Source organism: Castor canadensis, chromosome 17 (assembly GCF_047511655.1).
Source record: "Castor canadensis chromosome 17, mCasCan1.hap1v2, whole genome shotgun sequence".
Taxonomy (NCBI): domain Eukaryota; kingdom Metazoa; phylum Chordata; class Mammalia; order Rodentia; family Castoridae; genus Castor; species Castor canadensis.
Window position 1 is genome coordinate 41,241,563 of NC_133402.1, and position 17,447 is coordinate 41,259,009.

Here is a 17,447-nt window from a genome sequence, read left to right on the forward strand (position 1 = left end):
TTAATCCAAGGAGAGAGAAAAGGAGAGCCAGAGAGGCACTGTGATCACCCACTCTATCTTAAGGAGGCCAGCTTCTCTCTTCTTTGTCTTTCTCTCTCTCTCTCCCCCTCTCTCCCCACCCCCCTTTTCTTTCTCTATCTCCACATCTCTACTTTACTTTTTAGAGCAGTTTTAGGTTCACAAATTGAGGGGAAAGGCACAGAGAGTTCCTTGGTATTCCCTGTCCCTGTGCATGACGGGCCAACTGTTTAGTCCTGTCAATGTTTGGAAATTTATGTTTTGTAAGTCAGCAATGGGTGCTTCTGCATTTGGCATTCTCACATCTACTCTGATATCCAGCCCGTCATACACATTCCCGTGCGCCAAGGTCACTTGATGTTTACTGATTTAGTAGGGGGAAGAATCAAATGGGGAGCACATTAAGGACATCCCTTGAGTGTCTTAGTCATTGGGTTACCAGTGAGGCCTGGGGGATCTGCATTCTTAACACATATTCCCTTCCCCCAAGTATAGTGACACAGGCAGTACAAAGTCTACATCCATCTTTAACAGCCATGACCTAAGTCCTCCATAAGTAAATGATCCAGACTATCTGTGACAGGTAGTAAAAAACAAAAGTGGGAGGTGCCAAACTTTTGGTACCCAAAATGAAAGCATTAAAAAAATACAAGATCAGGTGAGTTTAATTTGCAAGAAGAAGTAAAAGGCTACTAGTCATTAAAGCTTTAGTGGCAAGTTGTAGCTAGGTTACCTAGTCATTATCTTGGTGGCTCCAAGAGGCTGGAGTCAAAGGGGGCTAGGTCTGGCAAGTTTGATATACAGAAGTGGTCAGAAAATGTGGGGAGCAGAGGAAATTAGTTTCGTAAGAGGCATGTCATCTATGGTGAGTCTTGTGATGGCTCTTTTGGTGGCTGGGGTTCAAGCAGAACATTGAAAGGAGATGGAAGACCAAGAGAGTAAACGCACAGCTCAGTTTTCTCTGGACCCAGTCTTGCTCACTGTACCCATCTAAACTCAGGAGCTACCCTGGTGTGGCATGTTTTGAGTTCCTTGGTTAACTTGTTTTAGAGGGTATCAGAGAAGGTACTTAACAGAGGCCGGGGCTGCCTTCTCAGCCATTGCTCCTTACCTGAGAACACAGGACCTGAAAGGCTGCCTTCAAAATGTCCCCTCACTTCACTTATGCACCACCCAAGCCTGCCTGAGGTACTCATTTTCCCTTCTCCAAGGTCCTGGGGAATATATTAGAGTCATTTTATTTCCATATTTCCTTTATTGATACTGTTGACTATTTCAAATCAAAGGAGCGGGAGGTAGGTTAACGAGGAAAATTCACTTTTAAGGAGAATCCAGGTCACATTTTTAAAAAGTTTAAAAACAAATTTTTAAGCAAGTCACCTGTCTGAAATGGTGCCATTCCTGAGATGTGACCTTGAGAGGTTAAACATCTCTGGCAAAGGCCTTTGAGTCTGTATTAACTGCCTTGGATAGGTCTGCTCAGAAAGCCAGAGTACACGCTAACCTTAGAAATCAATGGCTATGACTCTCAGCATCCCGACTGAATACAGTAGCATCCTCATATTTGATTGGAGGAAACCCTGGCATCTCACTCAATGTATTTTGCTCTGTCAATTCTTTAAGATTTTAAGGTTTTGCAAGGTTGCCCTTGCCTTGGGGTTAACACATTTCCCAGGCTGCACCTCTCTTGGAAGTTGAGGATCTGTGGTCCTCTGAGAACCACCAAGGCTGTGAGTGACTAATTTAGGCCAATTGGTCACACATATTGGGCAGTGCTAAAGACCTTTGACTCATTCTTTCAAAGTATGTCTTATATTGCACCAGAAGCCTGGGAGACCAGTTTATTTCTGTATGTACTCATGAAGCCTATTTACCCAACCCCTGTCTAGGACAGCACCAAGCTCTGAGAATCAGGGGAAATGAAGTAGGCTCTGGATTGAGCAGCTCAGATGATATTTATGACTGGCCCATTCCTCGGTGATGCTACTGTTCCCTAAAGGGGCAGCCATGACCCTGGCCGCCTCACCCAATCCAGTTGTTCTATCTCCCTGATTCCTCTCCTGTAGCCTTTGCCTCACCTTATCAGATGATAAAATCAAAGCCTAGGAAATACAACTGCTAGAGGGAAAGGTAAGTAGCTTTAGGTTTTCCACAGGATTTGCTCTCTAAAGGACAGAGAATTGTTTAATCTTGAGTCTTGAAATAAAGCAAGTCCTAGTTTGGTGATTTGTTGACAGGTACTGTCCTGTGCTGGGCATGGCAGGGCAGTGCCTCTAAAGTTCAGAACTGCCACCACCAGCTGAAGCACTCCATGCTGGTCTCACTAGTAATAGAGTAGAAACCACTCTAGTTTCCTTCTGCAATTGTAGAACATTTGTACATGGTTTTGAGTGTGTTTGAAGTTATCAGGACTTCCAAAGAATACTGCAATTAAAACATTTTATAATTGCCAGTTATAATTGAAAAACTAGAATTTGCTCCAGCAGAGTGCTGACTCATGAGTGGTTAGTATTGGGGTTCAGGAGTGTGTGTGCAACGTCTGTTCCAGCATTCAGGGAGCTTCAAAGGTCTGTGTGTTTCAGGCACATAGGCTCTACCTTTTCCAGATACTGTCTATAGCGTGACTTTGTCCTCCTTTTTCATTCCCCTATGGAGACCTTGCAGTTTCTCCATCCAGAGGACTATAGAGCATGCTCCCTTTGCTTGGGCAGGACTGGGTAAACTAGTTCTGCCATTCCCTGCTCTGGATCCTGCCTCTATTTCCCAGGGTGAAAAGCATGGACTCTGGAAAATTCCCCTCCATGCTTATGTTATACTTAATTGCATAGCAGTCATTCTGTCCCGGCAATCTCAACCAAACAAAACCAGAAATTCATCTACCATTCCCCAGGTAATAGAGAGCTAGGGAAAGGGCCTAAGAGCTCTGCTATCCTTTTGTCCTGCCTGCAACCCCAGGCTGCATTATTGCTTTTATGGGTTTGGATGACCGAACTTGTGGATCTCATTCTACCTAAGCCATACGGTCTTCCCTCATGGGAGTGGGCCTTTATGCTCTGTGGTCATAGCACCAGCACCAACAAGAGCAAGTGCTGAGGCCTGGGTTGGCCAGGGAAGCCTCCTGTCCTAGAAGCTGTGTGTGATCTCCAGTCTGACGGTCTTACCTGGACTAGGTTAACCATGCCCCCTCAAATTGCCTTAATCCTGGCATTCTGAATCCTCCCACAACCCAACACATCACAACCCCCATCCATAAATCCCTAATGCTAGATCAAGCTCACAACCTCTCTGCACTGCTCTGGTTTCCAATCTCCTGAGCACAGTCGTGTATGCACCGAGCTGCTATGTGAGCACAGCTGGGGAAAGCTTTATGGATCCATGGGCTGATGCCATGTGGACAAAAGAGCCCCCATACTCCCCAGATTGTCCTGTCCCCAGCAGCCACCACACATTGATCAGGATATGTTTCTGTCTTGAAATCCTTTCCTCAGCCTCAAAGGATGAAATATTTGTTCCCCAATCAAGCCAGGCACCCCTATCCCCACCCCCACCGCACACATTCCTGCAATCTTCCTTGCTCTACTCCAGGCTCCTCCAGGGTCTTGCAGTATAATTTGTCTACCTCCCTCCTATTTTAAGCCTTTTCATATTGTTGCTTTCTGTTCAGCTCTCCACTATCCTTTTTTCTTCCCTTCTTAGACAATTTTTTAGAAGAATAGTGCTGATTTCTCCCGATAGCTTCCTACTAGAATTTGTCTCACACAGAATCCTCCAGCAGCAACAACGAGGGCAGGCAGTTTATTTGGTAGATGAAATGAACTCTACAGGAATGGGGGAAGTGAGACAAAGAAAGATAAAAAAAATTTTAATGTGTTATCCAACTGGCTCCCACAATGGGAAGGTGAGCATCTTTTAATTCACCAAAGATGTTATTTGGTAAATTGTCTTCTCAAATATTTCCATATTTTAAAAATTAGGTCACTGTTTTCTAATTATTGTGTTTTGAGAAGCTTCTAAATGCTCTGGACACAAAAGTTTTATTTTAAAAATAAGTTTTTCAGTATTTTCTCCAACTCTCAGATGGTTCATTTTCTTAGTAGTGTTTTGTGAGAAGCCAAAAATTTAAGTTTTGACAAAGTCAAACTTACCTATTTTTTTTCTTTTATGGGTCACATTTTTTTTTGCATTGTATAGAAGAGATCTTTTTCTAAACCAAAGCAATAAAAAATTTATTCTGTGTTTTCTTTTATAAATTTAAAGTTTTGGGTTTTACATTTACATTTTTATCTATTTTGTGCTAATTTAAAAAAAGTTTGATATGGATTGAGGTTTGATTTCCCTTTGTTTACGTTTATCCAATTGTCCCAGTCTTTGTTGAAAAGATTTCCCACAGAATCATCTTTGTTATTTTGTCAAAAATCAGTTGATCATACAGGTATATGTTTATTTCCAGACTTTCTGCTCTGTTCCCTTATTTTATATATCTTACCTTTCACCAATTCCACACTTTTTAACTGTAGCCTACAAGTAAGTATTAAAATCAGTTCATGTGGATTTCCATCATTGTTCTTAGTTTTTAAAAGTCTTTTGGCTATCCTTTATTTTTCCATATAAGTTTTTACTGTGTACAGTTCAAAAATATATATTGATAGGATTTTGAAAGGTATTGTTTTGGCTTTATAGATCAGTTTAGGAAGAACTGTAACAATACTGAATCTTCCAATCCATGAGCATGGTCTGGCTCTCCATTTATTTAGGTAATTGTTGTTTTGTAATTTTAGGATGAGATCTTGAACATATTTTTGTTTGTTTCATACATATATTGTATTTTTGGTGCAATAAAAGTACATTTTTTCAGTTTCAATTTCCAATTATTCATTGCAAGCATATAAAATATATTTGTTTTTGTATATTCATCTTACTAAACTCACTTATTCTGGTTTATTGTGTAGAATCTGGGATATTTCTACATTGACAATCATGTTGATTTTAAATAGAGATAGTTTTATATTTTCTTTTTCAAGCTGTATGCATATGTTTTAAATGACTGTTTCTCAAAATGCATTTTAGGAAAATATTTTGATAAGATGAAGTCACTGCCACATTGGTTTTGTGGATCATTAAAATGGATTAGGCCTGAGCCTAACCAGATTGTCAACTCATTCCTGTGCTCTGTTAAAATACTCATTTCAAGTTATAGCTCAACTTTCCTCATAGTCCATTGTTTGACCTACTCTGTTGCCAACTGGGTGGGCATGAACATGCTTTGGATTTAAAGAATCATAGAGGTTCTAATTACTCCTGGAATTACTACAGCAGTAATTACTCATGTCATTAAGTGCTGATATCGCCTTGATGCTTAACGAGAGAGATAGTTACCAAAGCTCTTGGGATTCAATTTGCATGTTGCATTCAGTTCCAACTCACGTTTAGGGCCAGTCTCTGCTTTGAGGGAGCTAATATGTAAAATGGCAGACATATGATCATCATCTGTGGACCAAAGATTTATGATATTCCTTCCCCAACACTACATGTGCCTGAGCTGTTTGTCCTGTTTTGATGTATGGATAGTCTTAAAGGTTATGCTGCAATAAAATTTGGACATTTTATATAGGGACTGATCTGTTCATTCTGGTGGCCAGGAATTTTCTGCTTTTGGGCTGGTGGGTGAAAATGGTGTGTGGGGCAATTCGTGAGGCAGAGTGCTTCTCGCCTGTGTTGAGAGAATCACCATTACTGTCAGTGGTAAGGAGCCTTGGCACAGCCCTTTGACTTACGAGCCCTCATACTCCTCACTGAGCAGATGGATGTCTTCTTCTTGGACTCTCTTGATGCTTCTACCTTCACACATTGATTCATTTACCTATAGATTTCCTTTGCATGTGTGTGCACCAGTCAGGATCAGGCATTCTTACACTCGTATCTCCAGGGCTTGACTCAGGAGTTGGCTGGTGTTATTGACTGAATGAATCACAAATATTCTTACTAGTCATTCTGGCACAATGGGAAGGGCAAGGACTCTGGTACTAGGATTGAGTCTAAGCTTTGGTGCCTGTGGACTTCCTTTGTCCAAGTTACTGATCTCCTCAAAGATGTATCTTTCCCATGTGTAAAATAAGGATATTATTTCCTTCATTAGTTGGCATTGTTGAGTGCTTAGTTCATCAAATTACAGTGCTAGGTAAGTGGGTGCTATTTGAACTATTATTAATGGATGCTGTGTATCATTTAATTCTAACTACCAGCAGTGGATTCCATCAACTCAGTTACCTCTCCTGGTTGATTTGGAGTTCAGGGGTTGTTGCTTTATAATGCAGCCAGCCCAAATGCCATCAAAGAGGCTGCCATGGCCAGTGAAGAGCCAAGTAGATAATTGGATGCTCATGTACTCATGTTATCTAAGATGCCTCAGTGGTACCTGCACAGGATGATGCCCAGGATCAGAGGGCTTTCACGTTAACCTTAGCACCTGGGTTTTCTATTCAGCAGGATCTATGGGAAGTTCTAATGCATGCAGGCTAAAGCATATTTGGAAGTGCAGAAAATGCTACTCTTAACACTTAAATATAAAATTTAAGACCTCTCAAATTATAAATAAAACTGTGGTCCTATAAGTTTGGTTCTAAAATAAAAGTATGCCACATTTCTAATGCATAGTCCTTGTTTTCTTGTTTGTTTTTAAAATTAAGAGTGCCCTAAATCTATTTCAAAGACAGTCACACAGAGTTTTGCTATCCAATAAACTGAAGGTGATACCAAGTTAGAAAAGATGGTGAGACATGCTTGCCTGAGGCCACACAATTATAATTAATTTATGGGATGTTGTTTATCTGCTTGAACACAGTCTGCTCCTCATTAAATTAGGTACATGCCAACATGGTCACAACTTTATAATGTGAGTGCACATGCTTTATGTTTATCTACGTGTACATTCAAATCTTTATGTGTCTATGGCAGTAAAACATTTTTCCCCTATGAGTGGGGTGTACTTTGAGTCCCTTTGTGTTTTTGTATGTTTCAAATTTATCTGGAACAAGTAACCAGAAAAGCAACTATTTCTATACATAAAAATAAGAGAACTTAAAAAAAATCTTTCCTCTGCTCAGTCCAGGAAAAAGGTATTATCAAAATTATTTGGCCAGAGACTACCAGAATTGAGAAATTAAAGAGAGGGATGGTAAGCCTGGATTTTCTGAAAAAAAAAAAAAGAATCTCAAAAGTAGTCTATAAATTCACCATCATATAAACTGAACACAGAGGGAGTAGACATCACTTACCAGTGCTGTGAAATTTCTGTTTTCTCTTTGTAAACTAGATTGAAAAGGAGGAGCAAGACAGCCCCCAAAAAGAAGTGATCAAGGAGCTACAAGTGTATGGATGGCCTCAGCCCCTGGATTCACTGCTTCCCAACCCATCTGTCCTTGGACAAGTTACCTGGCTTCAACACCTGCCGATGTGGCAACTGACGATGCCCACAGTGCTCTCAGTGTGGGAGCCACAGGGCAGCCTGCCTGGAGGTGAGGGGGGCATCTCTGTATGTTGTGCTTCAGCTAGCAGGCCATAGCAGCACCCCTTGGGCTTCAGAGCTCAGTGCACAGATCTTTTGGTTTCACCTGCAGCCCTTCCCCTGCCCCCCAGGATGTGCACAGGCCCTCAACGTCTTTGGTAAGGGTGGCTCAAGTGCCAACCCACATGTTATCCTCCAGATCTCTATTCCTCTCTGTCCTTGGCACCTGTTGCTGAGCCTGACTTTTGATCTGTGACTTCTTTGTAATTAATTCTCCATCTGGGTTCTTCTCTTCCCTGTGCCATTTGTTTCCATTTGACCTCCTTAATCCGTTCTCTGTTCCAGCTCATAGTTAGAGCCACATTAGGCTCTGGGGAAGATCTACGTTATTTTATGAATAAGATCTTAAATTGACATATAATCCTTCAGTGCAAAGAAATCCCGAGAGGGTAGGAGTTGTCTAAATTCCAATGTCAAATGTCGCTAGCAGACTATGTCAGAAGCAGAGAAAAGAGCACAAGAAAGTAACCCTGTCCCAACCTCAGGCAGGGCTTTGTGAACACCTCTTTCTGGTCCTGTCTGGGTGAGAATGAACACTCTAAGGCACTGTCTTTGAGCCTTGTCTAGCCCACCAGGACATTTCCAACCCCAGAATCCACTGCTTTCAAACTGCATAAACTTGGGAAAGTTATCTGGCTTCAACTATGCGTCCTATCCCCATTCCCTCTCCTGAGGGATGCTGGACACAGGCAAATGACCCCAGGCACTTCCATGGGACTGGAAAGAGTTGCTCAGAGAATTTGTACTTCCCTAGATTCCTGGGAGAGAGCTGAGGTCAGGTGCCTCAGTGCTTTCCCTGGGTGGCCCTCTACATTTATGTCTGGTGATGTAGAGGGATCAAGAAAAATAAGAGAGGCACTTGGCTTTGGGGGAGAGGAGAGCTAAGTGGGAAAAAGGGGAGTTAGGGGAGATTTAGCAGTTCAAGACCTCCCTTTCCTTGTAGTAGGACATTCCATGATATGAGAAGTCTGGACTCAATATGGTGGGGCAGCAAATTGAAGGTTGACTTCCCATTTCTTCTCTCTGCTCCAGCTCATAGTTAGAGCCACATTAGGCTCTGGGGAAGATCTAAGTTATTTTATGAATAAGATCTTAAATTGCCATATAATCCTATCTATCTCTAGCCCCATACTTTCGGGAAAAACTTTAATCTTGAGTATGGGCTCTTGATCAGGGCCATAGGAACTAAATGTCACACCATTCCACCTGGTTGTGCCATGTGCCTATCCATAAACACTTGCAGTGGGGAGAGGGAAGATCCTCAGACCACCTTGTGCTCTGGTGCACTGGTGTGTGTGTGTATGTGTGTGTGTGTGTGTGTGTGTGTGTGTGTGTGTGTGTGTTGGTGAACTAGGCTTTGGAGAATATCTTTGGGCTCTTATTTTCTTTCCCAGGCACAAATACTGGAGAGCTCCTCCAGGTCCCAAGTTAGTTCCTGCTCCCTGAGAATTCTGCTCATCGAAGCTCGCCATGGAAGACTACACTTAATACTCCCCCTTCAAGGACCTGGCCCTGTTGTATCCTCAACAGTGGGCTACTTTCCCTACTCAGCCCAGTGTTAGGGTGGTGTTAGAAAGTGGGGAGCTGGAGGGGATCCATCTCTAGTCAGTCTCCATTTGGATCTACTCCAGAAGCCGTTTCAGAAAGCTTGTTTAATGCCCAAACTTAGATGATTTGCTTACTGACTGCAAAAGTTGGAATTGAGGTGTGAAAGGTGCAAGCAGTAGATCCTCTCCCAACTCCTTGCTGCCCCTCCAACACTTTTCTACCTAGGAGGCCAGTGGAGGTAAAGGAAGCCATGCCTCCACCCACGAGGATACAAGGCTTATTGTTCTTTCAGGATTCATCCACCCTGCTTATGATTCAGAAGCCCTTTCCCTGCCCAGCAAGACCATACTTTCTTGTCATCCTGCTGCTCTCTACTTTTGTACATGTGAACAACATATGGCCATCTATACTTGGTGCTTATGCCCATCACAGGCTCTGTTCTTGCTGTTTTTGCCTGTGATGCTCTGGTCTGTGGTCTTTGTACAGGTGCCTTCAGTTCAAATGTCACCTCAGATAAGCTTGCTTTAAAAGCTCAGTGCCATGTCCACAGTTACTCTATTCCATCACTAATCTTGTTTGCCATCATAGCATTTTATCATGCTCTAGAATTCTCTTGTTCATTTATTTGCTTGTTTAATGTTTGTTCTCTTCCCCTCCTAATGTAAATCCCATGATTGCCAACACCTATTTACTGCTATATCCTCAGTTTCTGCCACTAATAATTCAATAAACGCTTGTTGACCAAATGGATATTTGTTTGTTTCTTTTTTAAGGGATAATTTTTCAAAAGTATGAAAGTCAAAGATATCTAGCAATGTGAGATTGTTGGTGATTTTCAGGACACTCTCTGTGTGGAGGAAATGAGGAGAAGAAATTTGTGAATTAGGTGCAGGTCTCTCAACTTAGCTTGACCATGAAGGGAAGCAAAGGGGCACAGCAATGGCTGGGCAGTTCAGTTAACTCAGGAGACGCTTGAATAGGTTGAAATGCTGCTGGGTGGGTGTATGATGAAGGAGGAAACTGATGGAACTAAGAACCTAGGAAGTGGTGGGAAGGAGGTACAGGTGAGGGGTTCAGAAGGGGGGAATAGGCTCAGAGCAAGGGTACCTTTTCATTGGAGAGTGTAGATGCAGGGTCAGTGGTGGGAACCTGAGAAAGTTCCTGTCTGAGGTTTGGATTTCCTTTGTAATGCTGGAGTTCACAGTGGAGATGATGGTGTTGGGGGCCATAGGTCTGAGGATAGAGGAAAGGATTATAAAGAAGTCACTTCAACTCTCCTCTTTGAAATCTTTTATCATAATCCTTTTTTGGATAAATTTATATTTTTATTTGTCCTATTAAATTCCAGGGCAGCATTTTGTTGTTATGTCCTTGTCTACAACTTCATATTTAGTTTTAAATCCTAGACCAATATGGTTTCAGGTTGTAGGCAAAAGAGTTAGAGAAAGAAAGGCAGATTCATGTGGAAACTTTGCCTATGGGAACCTGCAAAAATTCTCCCAGATTACAGAGAGATGAGGCTATGATCAGAGACAGTGATCTGCTCCCTGTCCATATGGGCTGTTCTAACACCAGAGAGATGTGGAAACTCACGCTGGAAGGGTGCTGAGAGGGTTTCCTGCTTGACTCCACAGTGCTTATTAACAGTCTTGTTAATGTCATTAATAGATATTGTCTCTACTTAGAAAAAAATGGCAGCTGGTGGAGTGGATCAAGTTGTAAAAGTTCCTGCCTAGCAAGCACGAGGCTCTGAGTTCAAACTCCAGTGCTGCCAAAAAAAAAAAAAGAATGGTGTCCTTAATGGGCAAAGACAGAGTGAAGACTCAAGAATAGGGTGTACAGTTGTCTTTGGAGAGATTTTGCACATTTTTATTTGTGACACAAGTATACACTTGGCAGGAATGGTTAGTTAGGGATAAGCATAATTTCTTCTATTGAGCAAGCATACATCCTTCTTATACTACAGGGTATTTTGCATTTGTAAGTGAGAGAGGTAAGTCATGGCCCCCATGACAACTGAAACCATGACCTTGACCTGATTGCCATCATGCTGCTAGCTTCAAGTTTCTTTTTTTTTTTTTTTTTTTGTGTTATCATGCTCTGGATTTATTTAGGGGTTGCTTTACATTACATGTGTTTTTTTTTTCTTTTATTATTCATATGCGCATACAAGGCTTGGTTCATTTCTCCCCCCTGCCCCCACCCCCTCCCTTACCACCCACTCCAGCCCCCTCCCTCTCCCCCCCACCCCCTCAATACCCAGCAGAAACTATTTTGCCCTTATCTCTAATTTTGTTGTAGAGAGAGTATAAGCAATAATAGGAAGGAACAAGGGGTTTTGCTGGTTGAGATAAGGATAGCTATACAGGGCATTGACTCACATTGATTTCCTGTGCGTGGGTGTTACCTTCTAGGTTAATTCTTTTTGATCTAACCTTTTCTCTAGTTCCTGGTCCCCTTTTCCTATTGGCCTCAGTTGCTTTAAGGTATCTGCTTTAGTTTCTCTGCGTTAAGGGCAACAAATGCTAGCTAGTTTTTTAAGTGTCTTACCTATCCTCACCCCTCCCTTGTGTGCTCTCACTTTTATCATGTGCTCATAGTCCAATCCCCTTGTTGTGTTTGCCCTTGATCTAATGTCCACATATGAGGGAGAACATACGATTTTTGGTCTTTTGGGCCAGGCTAACCTCACTCAGAATGATGTTCTCCAAGTCCATCCATTTACCAGCGAATGATAACATTTCATTCTTCTTCATGGCTGCATAAAATTCCATTGTGTATAGATACCACATTTTCTTAATCCATTCGTCAGTGCTGGGGCATCTTGGCTGTTTCCATAACTTGGCTATTGTGAATAGTGCCGCAATAAACATGGATGTGCAGGTGCCTCTGGAGTAACAGTCTTAGCTTCAAGTTTCTAAACTGAGCTTGGGGTGCTTGGAGATGCCACCTAATGATGAGAGGGAGGTGGAGTCAGCAGGACTCCAGACCACACCTCTACATCAACCAAGGTAGTTTTTAGAGTCTATGTTGACTTTTAATTTTATATAAGTAAAGGATTCCACTGGAGTAAAGAGCCTGATGATCTACTTTTGACAACTGAAAGCAAATCTTGATAGACTCCTTATGTTAGTGATTTCCCAAATGATTTATTGAATTGGAGCATATACTACTTGGCATTATCACACAGGTTTGGCTTTAGGAGACTGGCTTATTTAATAAGTGACAGCTTATTTCCTCTTAGGCAACAATCCACCTTTTACCAAGTTGGTGCTTTGACCTTTGATCAACTGGCTAGGTTTTTCCGAAGCAAAGTTGAGCAAAAGAGCACAGGTTAGCAAACAATCCTAATAATTATTTCTATAACTTATTTTTTAAACAAATTTATGTAAAAAGTATCTTATTTGACACAGCATTAAAAATCCATAAACTGCAATAACTGTATGAATGACACAAAAATAAGGTTGAAGAGAGTGGAGAAAAAGTGGTGTATTAACTTCATAGCTAATCAAGTACCTCTCAGATTTGAATATCATTGTCTCATGCTTGCTAAGCCAATGCTCAACCATACTCCCCCTCCCCCAGCCTTTTTTGTTTTAGTTCTTTTTCTAATAGTCTTGCTTTTATGCCCAGTCTGGCCTAGACCATGATCTTCCTAATTTGTGCTTCCTGAATAGCCAGGATGGTAGGCACGCACCACCACCACCCAGCCTTTTATTGATTGAATTGGGATCTTGCAAGGTGTTTACCCCAACAGGCTTCAAACTGTGATCCTCTTGATTTCCACCTCCCGATTAGCTGGAATTACATCAAAAAGATTTCTTAAAACAAAGTCCTGAAAAAGTGTTGTCTATTGCCAATGTAACATTCTTATTAGATTTTGAAGTACTTGAATTTCCCAAGAGTCCATTCATAATGGGAGGTTGGAAGCCTATAGGACCCAGTGGTGGTAACTGGCAGGCTCCTCTCTAGGACTCAAAAGCTGTAAGAAGTTTGTACAGGAAAATGTTGATAATCCTAAAGTTCAAAAAGAAGATGTTTTCTTGTGGCAAGAAAGTTCCTAAGTTCTTTCAGCAAGGTGGTCTGACCTAGAGTCAGCAGATGGGAACTCATGAGAAGAAGAGGTGGGAAAGAGAGCCTGGACCCATGCTTGAGAAGGTGGCTGAGGGTGGTGGAATTCCTTCCTGTGGTGAGTTAATGACGGACATTCCTGACAAAGCTGGGAAGATACTTCTATCAGCACTAACCAAACCTGCTGTCAGTGCAGAAAAATCTCGTCAGCCATACATTCCTAACAAAGCCATGCTAGACTCAACATTAGAGGGAAACATCTCGTGAGCTATCAAAAATACTTCCTTGGTTCAAGAGTCAGTCCATGTTGACCTCCAGGCAAATCTATTTGATTAGTGGTGGAATGGAATACCTATTGTGCCCACCATCAGGGTGAGCTGGGTACTCGAGCATCCTGCAACTTTGTATTAATTAAGTCATGTTGGTATGCAGATCAGATGGTAAGTTTTCCCCAATACCTCATATGTCCCTCCCATCTCACACGGAAGTCCATTCATAGCTAATTCCCTCCCAGAGCTGCGTCTTCAATAGCAAGAACAAGGTGGATGGCACTACTCCCACTGGAGTAGAGTCTCAGTACTCACAGGAAGTGACCCAAGGGAGCCAGTCTGTCTTCCAGGGCCTCTTATCAGTGGAGGTTATTTACAGAGTGTGCTATTTAGTTTCCTTTCTGTGGTTTTGGAAGCACACCAATCCTTGTGTTTGTTGCTTGCGTCTTCTGCATCAGGAAGAAGCCTGGTGTACTGGGATGTTTTTGTTCTCATGATCCAGCAGGTTTTTATATAATCCTTTTTCACAATAATTCACCCTTCATTTCTCGAATGCTTTTGTGAGCATCCCTTCTCCTTTAGCTGACAGCTTCTGTTCTTTTTTATTTTCTGGTTTAGCAGCTTTCTGAGTCAGGTCCTTTAGCAGAGACTTATTTTTTGCTGATGGGATCATTAAGGATCTCTATTGCCAGCTGCAAAGATTTTGCATTTATTTTCAACTAGAGCTTTGGCTGCAAGTAGGAAAAAAATCATTTTTCAAGTTAAAACATTTTTCTTCCAGCTGATGCCTTGCTGACACCTTGTTATTTGGCTTAGAGTCTGAATGGTGTCTGTTTTCTTCAACTCTTGACTTCGCTGACTTTTTGTCTTCTCACTGTGGTAATCTGCTCACAAACTCTTCATTTTCAGCATAATCTTGTCTACTTCCTTTCCTATGATTTTCCTCCTCTGAGACAAAAATCAAGATCAAGAGGTTTTAGGTGCACAGTGTATGTGTTGAGGACCTCAGTTCATTATTTTCCAAAGCCACAGCTTCTTTCCAAGACTTGAGATCTTATTCGATTTGCTTGTTGATCTGGAAGGTGGGGACAGGAGCAGCTAGGGTCTGAAAGAGTCATGGTCTTCTCTCCAACAGGGCTCCCCTGTACTCCTACAGTCTATTGTACTGCTACCCCTTTCCCCTTCCTCCAGCTCCTGTTTTCCTTCCACCATGTGCCTTCCTTTTCTACAACTTAAATCCACAGATCTCAGTTTACAGAATTCTAGCATTCTTACTAACAAACTTTCTACATTTTTTATTGTTCTGGACTTTATCCTCACTTCACTGCCTTCTCTGTCCAGATTTTGTCCTTGATTGCTAGCTGAGATTCTGTCCAAACCAGCAGCACTATGACTCCTGAAGTTCCTTTCTGTCAGGCAACCAGCAGTGACCCCTGATAGGAGTGTTGACCCATGGCCAGGTGCAATCTGGCTCCAGGTCTCTCCAACCCCAGAGGCCTGTCGCATCATGCCTTGCAAGTTACCTTGGGGTGGTTACACTTACTGCTGAATCTACCTTCTTAACTTGCTTTCATATGCAGGCTCTTATATTTTATTTTTAATTGGCCACATTTTCTTAATCCATTCATCTGCTGATGGACACCTCAATTGAATGCATATCTTGACCACTGACAGCATTAACCTATTACTTGCATTGTTTTAAGTTTCAAAAGACCTTAGCCAATACTTGAATCCAGCTTCATATGTGACATCTTTGCTCTTTTCTGGTCTGTTTCTTCTCAGTGAGGCCTTGGGGACCAAATAAGAGAAACCTGAGAGTTCAAAGAAGGAGGGGCAATCATCTGACACTAAATGTGTCTGTGAGTGTGTGTGTGTGTGTGTGTGTGTGTGTGTGTGTGTGTATGAGAGAGAGAGAGAGAGAGAGAGAGAGAGAGAGAGAGAGAGAGAGAGAGAGATTTCCCCTTTTTGTGGCTTCGTTCCTTCTGCTGTGTCATGAGTTGTGGGAGGGGTGGGCTGTCTCCCTTCCATTTCCTGTCTCTTTGCTCAAAACCAGATCATTCAGAGGGGAATTTGGTTGGAAATTCACTCCAATTCCTCCACCTTGTGACTAGTGAAACTTAGATATCTGTGAAAATGAAAAGGACCTCAGGGTACATATATCATCCCACAAGCTTTACAAAGCTGTTTCCTAAGGAAGCTCTGTTTTCTGAGCTGCACCGGGAAACTGATTGAGAGTAGTGTTACTTTCTCACACAGGGATCACAGAAGCCAACTTTTTTTTTAGCCTGGAACAATATTTATACAGGAAAAAAAATCTGGCTCATGTGTGTGTTTTTCTTCCTAAGCATATAATTCAACTCATTTTGCTTCAAAATCTGAGCCTCCTATTTTAAGTTCTTTAGGGGACTGACAAGTCATGTTTGTCAGGAGTCAATTCTTTATGGAACCCTGGAGCACTAAGCACATACATACTTTTATTTAAAAGACAAAAATAAGTGTCTGCCCTCAAGTTCATGGGAAAGTCTACTCATCACTAGTGCCACTGACCAACATGGTCATTATGGACTGACTGAATAAAAATTAAAATATATTGATAATAATATCATGTAGGGATTTATTATGTAAGTAAAGACTCAGAAGAGAAAATTCCAACCACCAGACACAGGGCCTAAACCATAGCTTTAGGTGTCCAAGCTCACACCCTTATTCCAGAAGACTGTTGAGTACGCCCAAGTGTACACTGCCATTCATCTCCCTCCACCCAAGGACCACAAGGTGAATCGAGCATGTCCTATGCTAACATATGTCCACTCCATTATTAGTTGATGGCATCATGGTGGATGGGGTTGGTGTGTGGATTTGAACTAATGGACTAATGGCATGGGCTCAGGGAAGTTCTCATAGTGTCTCCAGAAGTAGGAAATGACCATGGCAACTATCATCAAAAAAGGTGATCTGTGAGGTGGTCCAGAGGAATCTGAAAACAGTCACACCTGTAGGCGAACCCCTGTCTGAGTGTTACTACTTGTGTGACTTTGGATAAGTGACTGAAGCTTTCTAAGTTCCATTTGTACAAGCACGGACATTTAAATAGGAAACACGTGTAAGGCAATGCTACGGGGGCTCGCATGTGGTGAGCAGTCACACAGAAAAATAGGAAAATATGGTATTCATCTTCATATTTACAACTCTTATCACTATTTGTGTTTATCTCATATTGATTTGCATACTAGTTTGTTAGTTTCCTCCACCATTAGAATGTAAACTTCATAAGAACAAGAGCCCTGTGTTGTCCTCACTCTCCCTTGATTATTTGATATTGACAAGTATCATTTTCTGAAATGTCCAGAATCAGCTTTGAAAGTATGGCCTCCAGGTCCCTGCTAGATCACTTTTTAAGCCTTTGCTCTGACCATGCTATTGGCCAGGCAGAGCGTAGACTTGGTCCACTTTCCATTCTGCTAGTATGAACAGATTTTACATAGAAACATCCCATCTGTGTAATTCCTTAAATAATAATAGTAAGAAAGGTAATTATCATTGAAGTAAATATCTCATTGTTTTTCTTCTTTTTTGGGGAGGTACTGGGACTTGAACTCAAGGCTTAAACCTCAAGCCACTCTACCAGCCCTATTTTGTGAAGGGTTTTTTCAAGATAGGGTTTCATGAAGTATTCGCCTGGGCTGGTTTTGAACCGCCATCCTCCTGAACTCTGCCTCCTGAGCAGAGCTAGGTGTGAGCCACTGGTGCCCAGCTCATTGTTTTTCTTGACATGCATCCTATATCAACTTTTACACACAGGTTCCATGTGCTGTGAAACGTATAGTAAGTTGCCAATCCTTTTCCTAAAATGTTAGGGCTGCTCTTGACTTCCAGCTCAATCAGTTATTCAAAGATCACATCTGGAATTTAGGCAGAAATATGACTGAGGCTGTGCCTCAGCCCCGTGGGCTATGCTGGTGAGAAGCTGAAGCCAG

General features: G+C 41.9%; 1 protein-coding gene across 1 annotated transcript in view; it reads left to right on the plus strand.

Annotated features, from left to right (window-relative positions):
* The window catches only part of Mobp (myelin associated oligodendrocyte basic protein), a 57,808-nt gene that overhangs the window by 30,577 nt on the left and 9,784 nt on the right, over nt 1–17,447 (plus strand). Inside the window, 1 exon segment of the mRNA XM_074059969.1 lies at nt 7,331–7,532. Within this exon segment, the coding sequence (XP_073916070.1) occupies nt 7,331–7,370 (40 nt within the window). The 3' untranslated portion in view covers nt 7,371–7,532.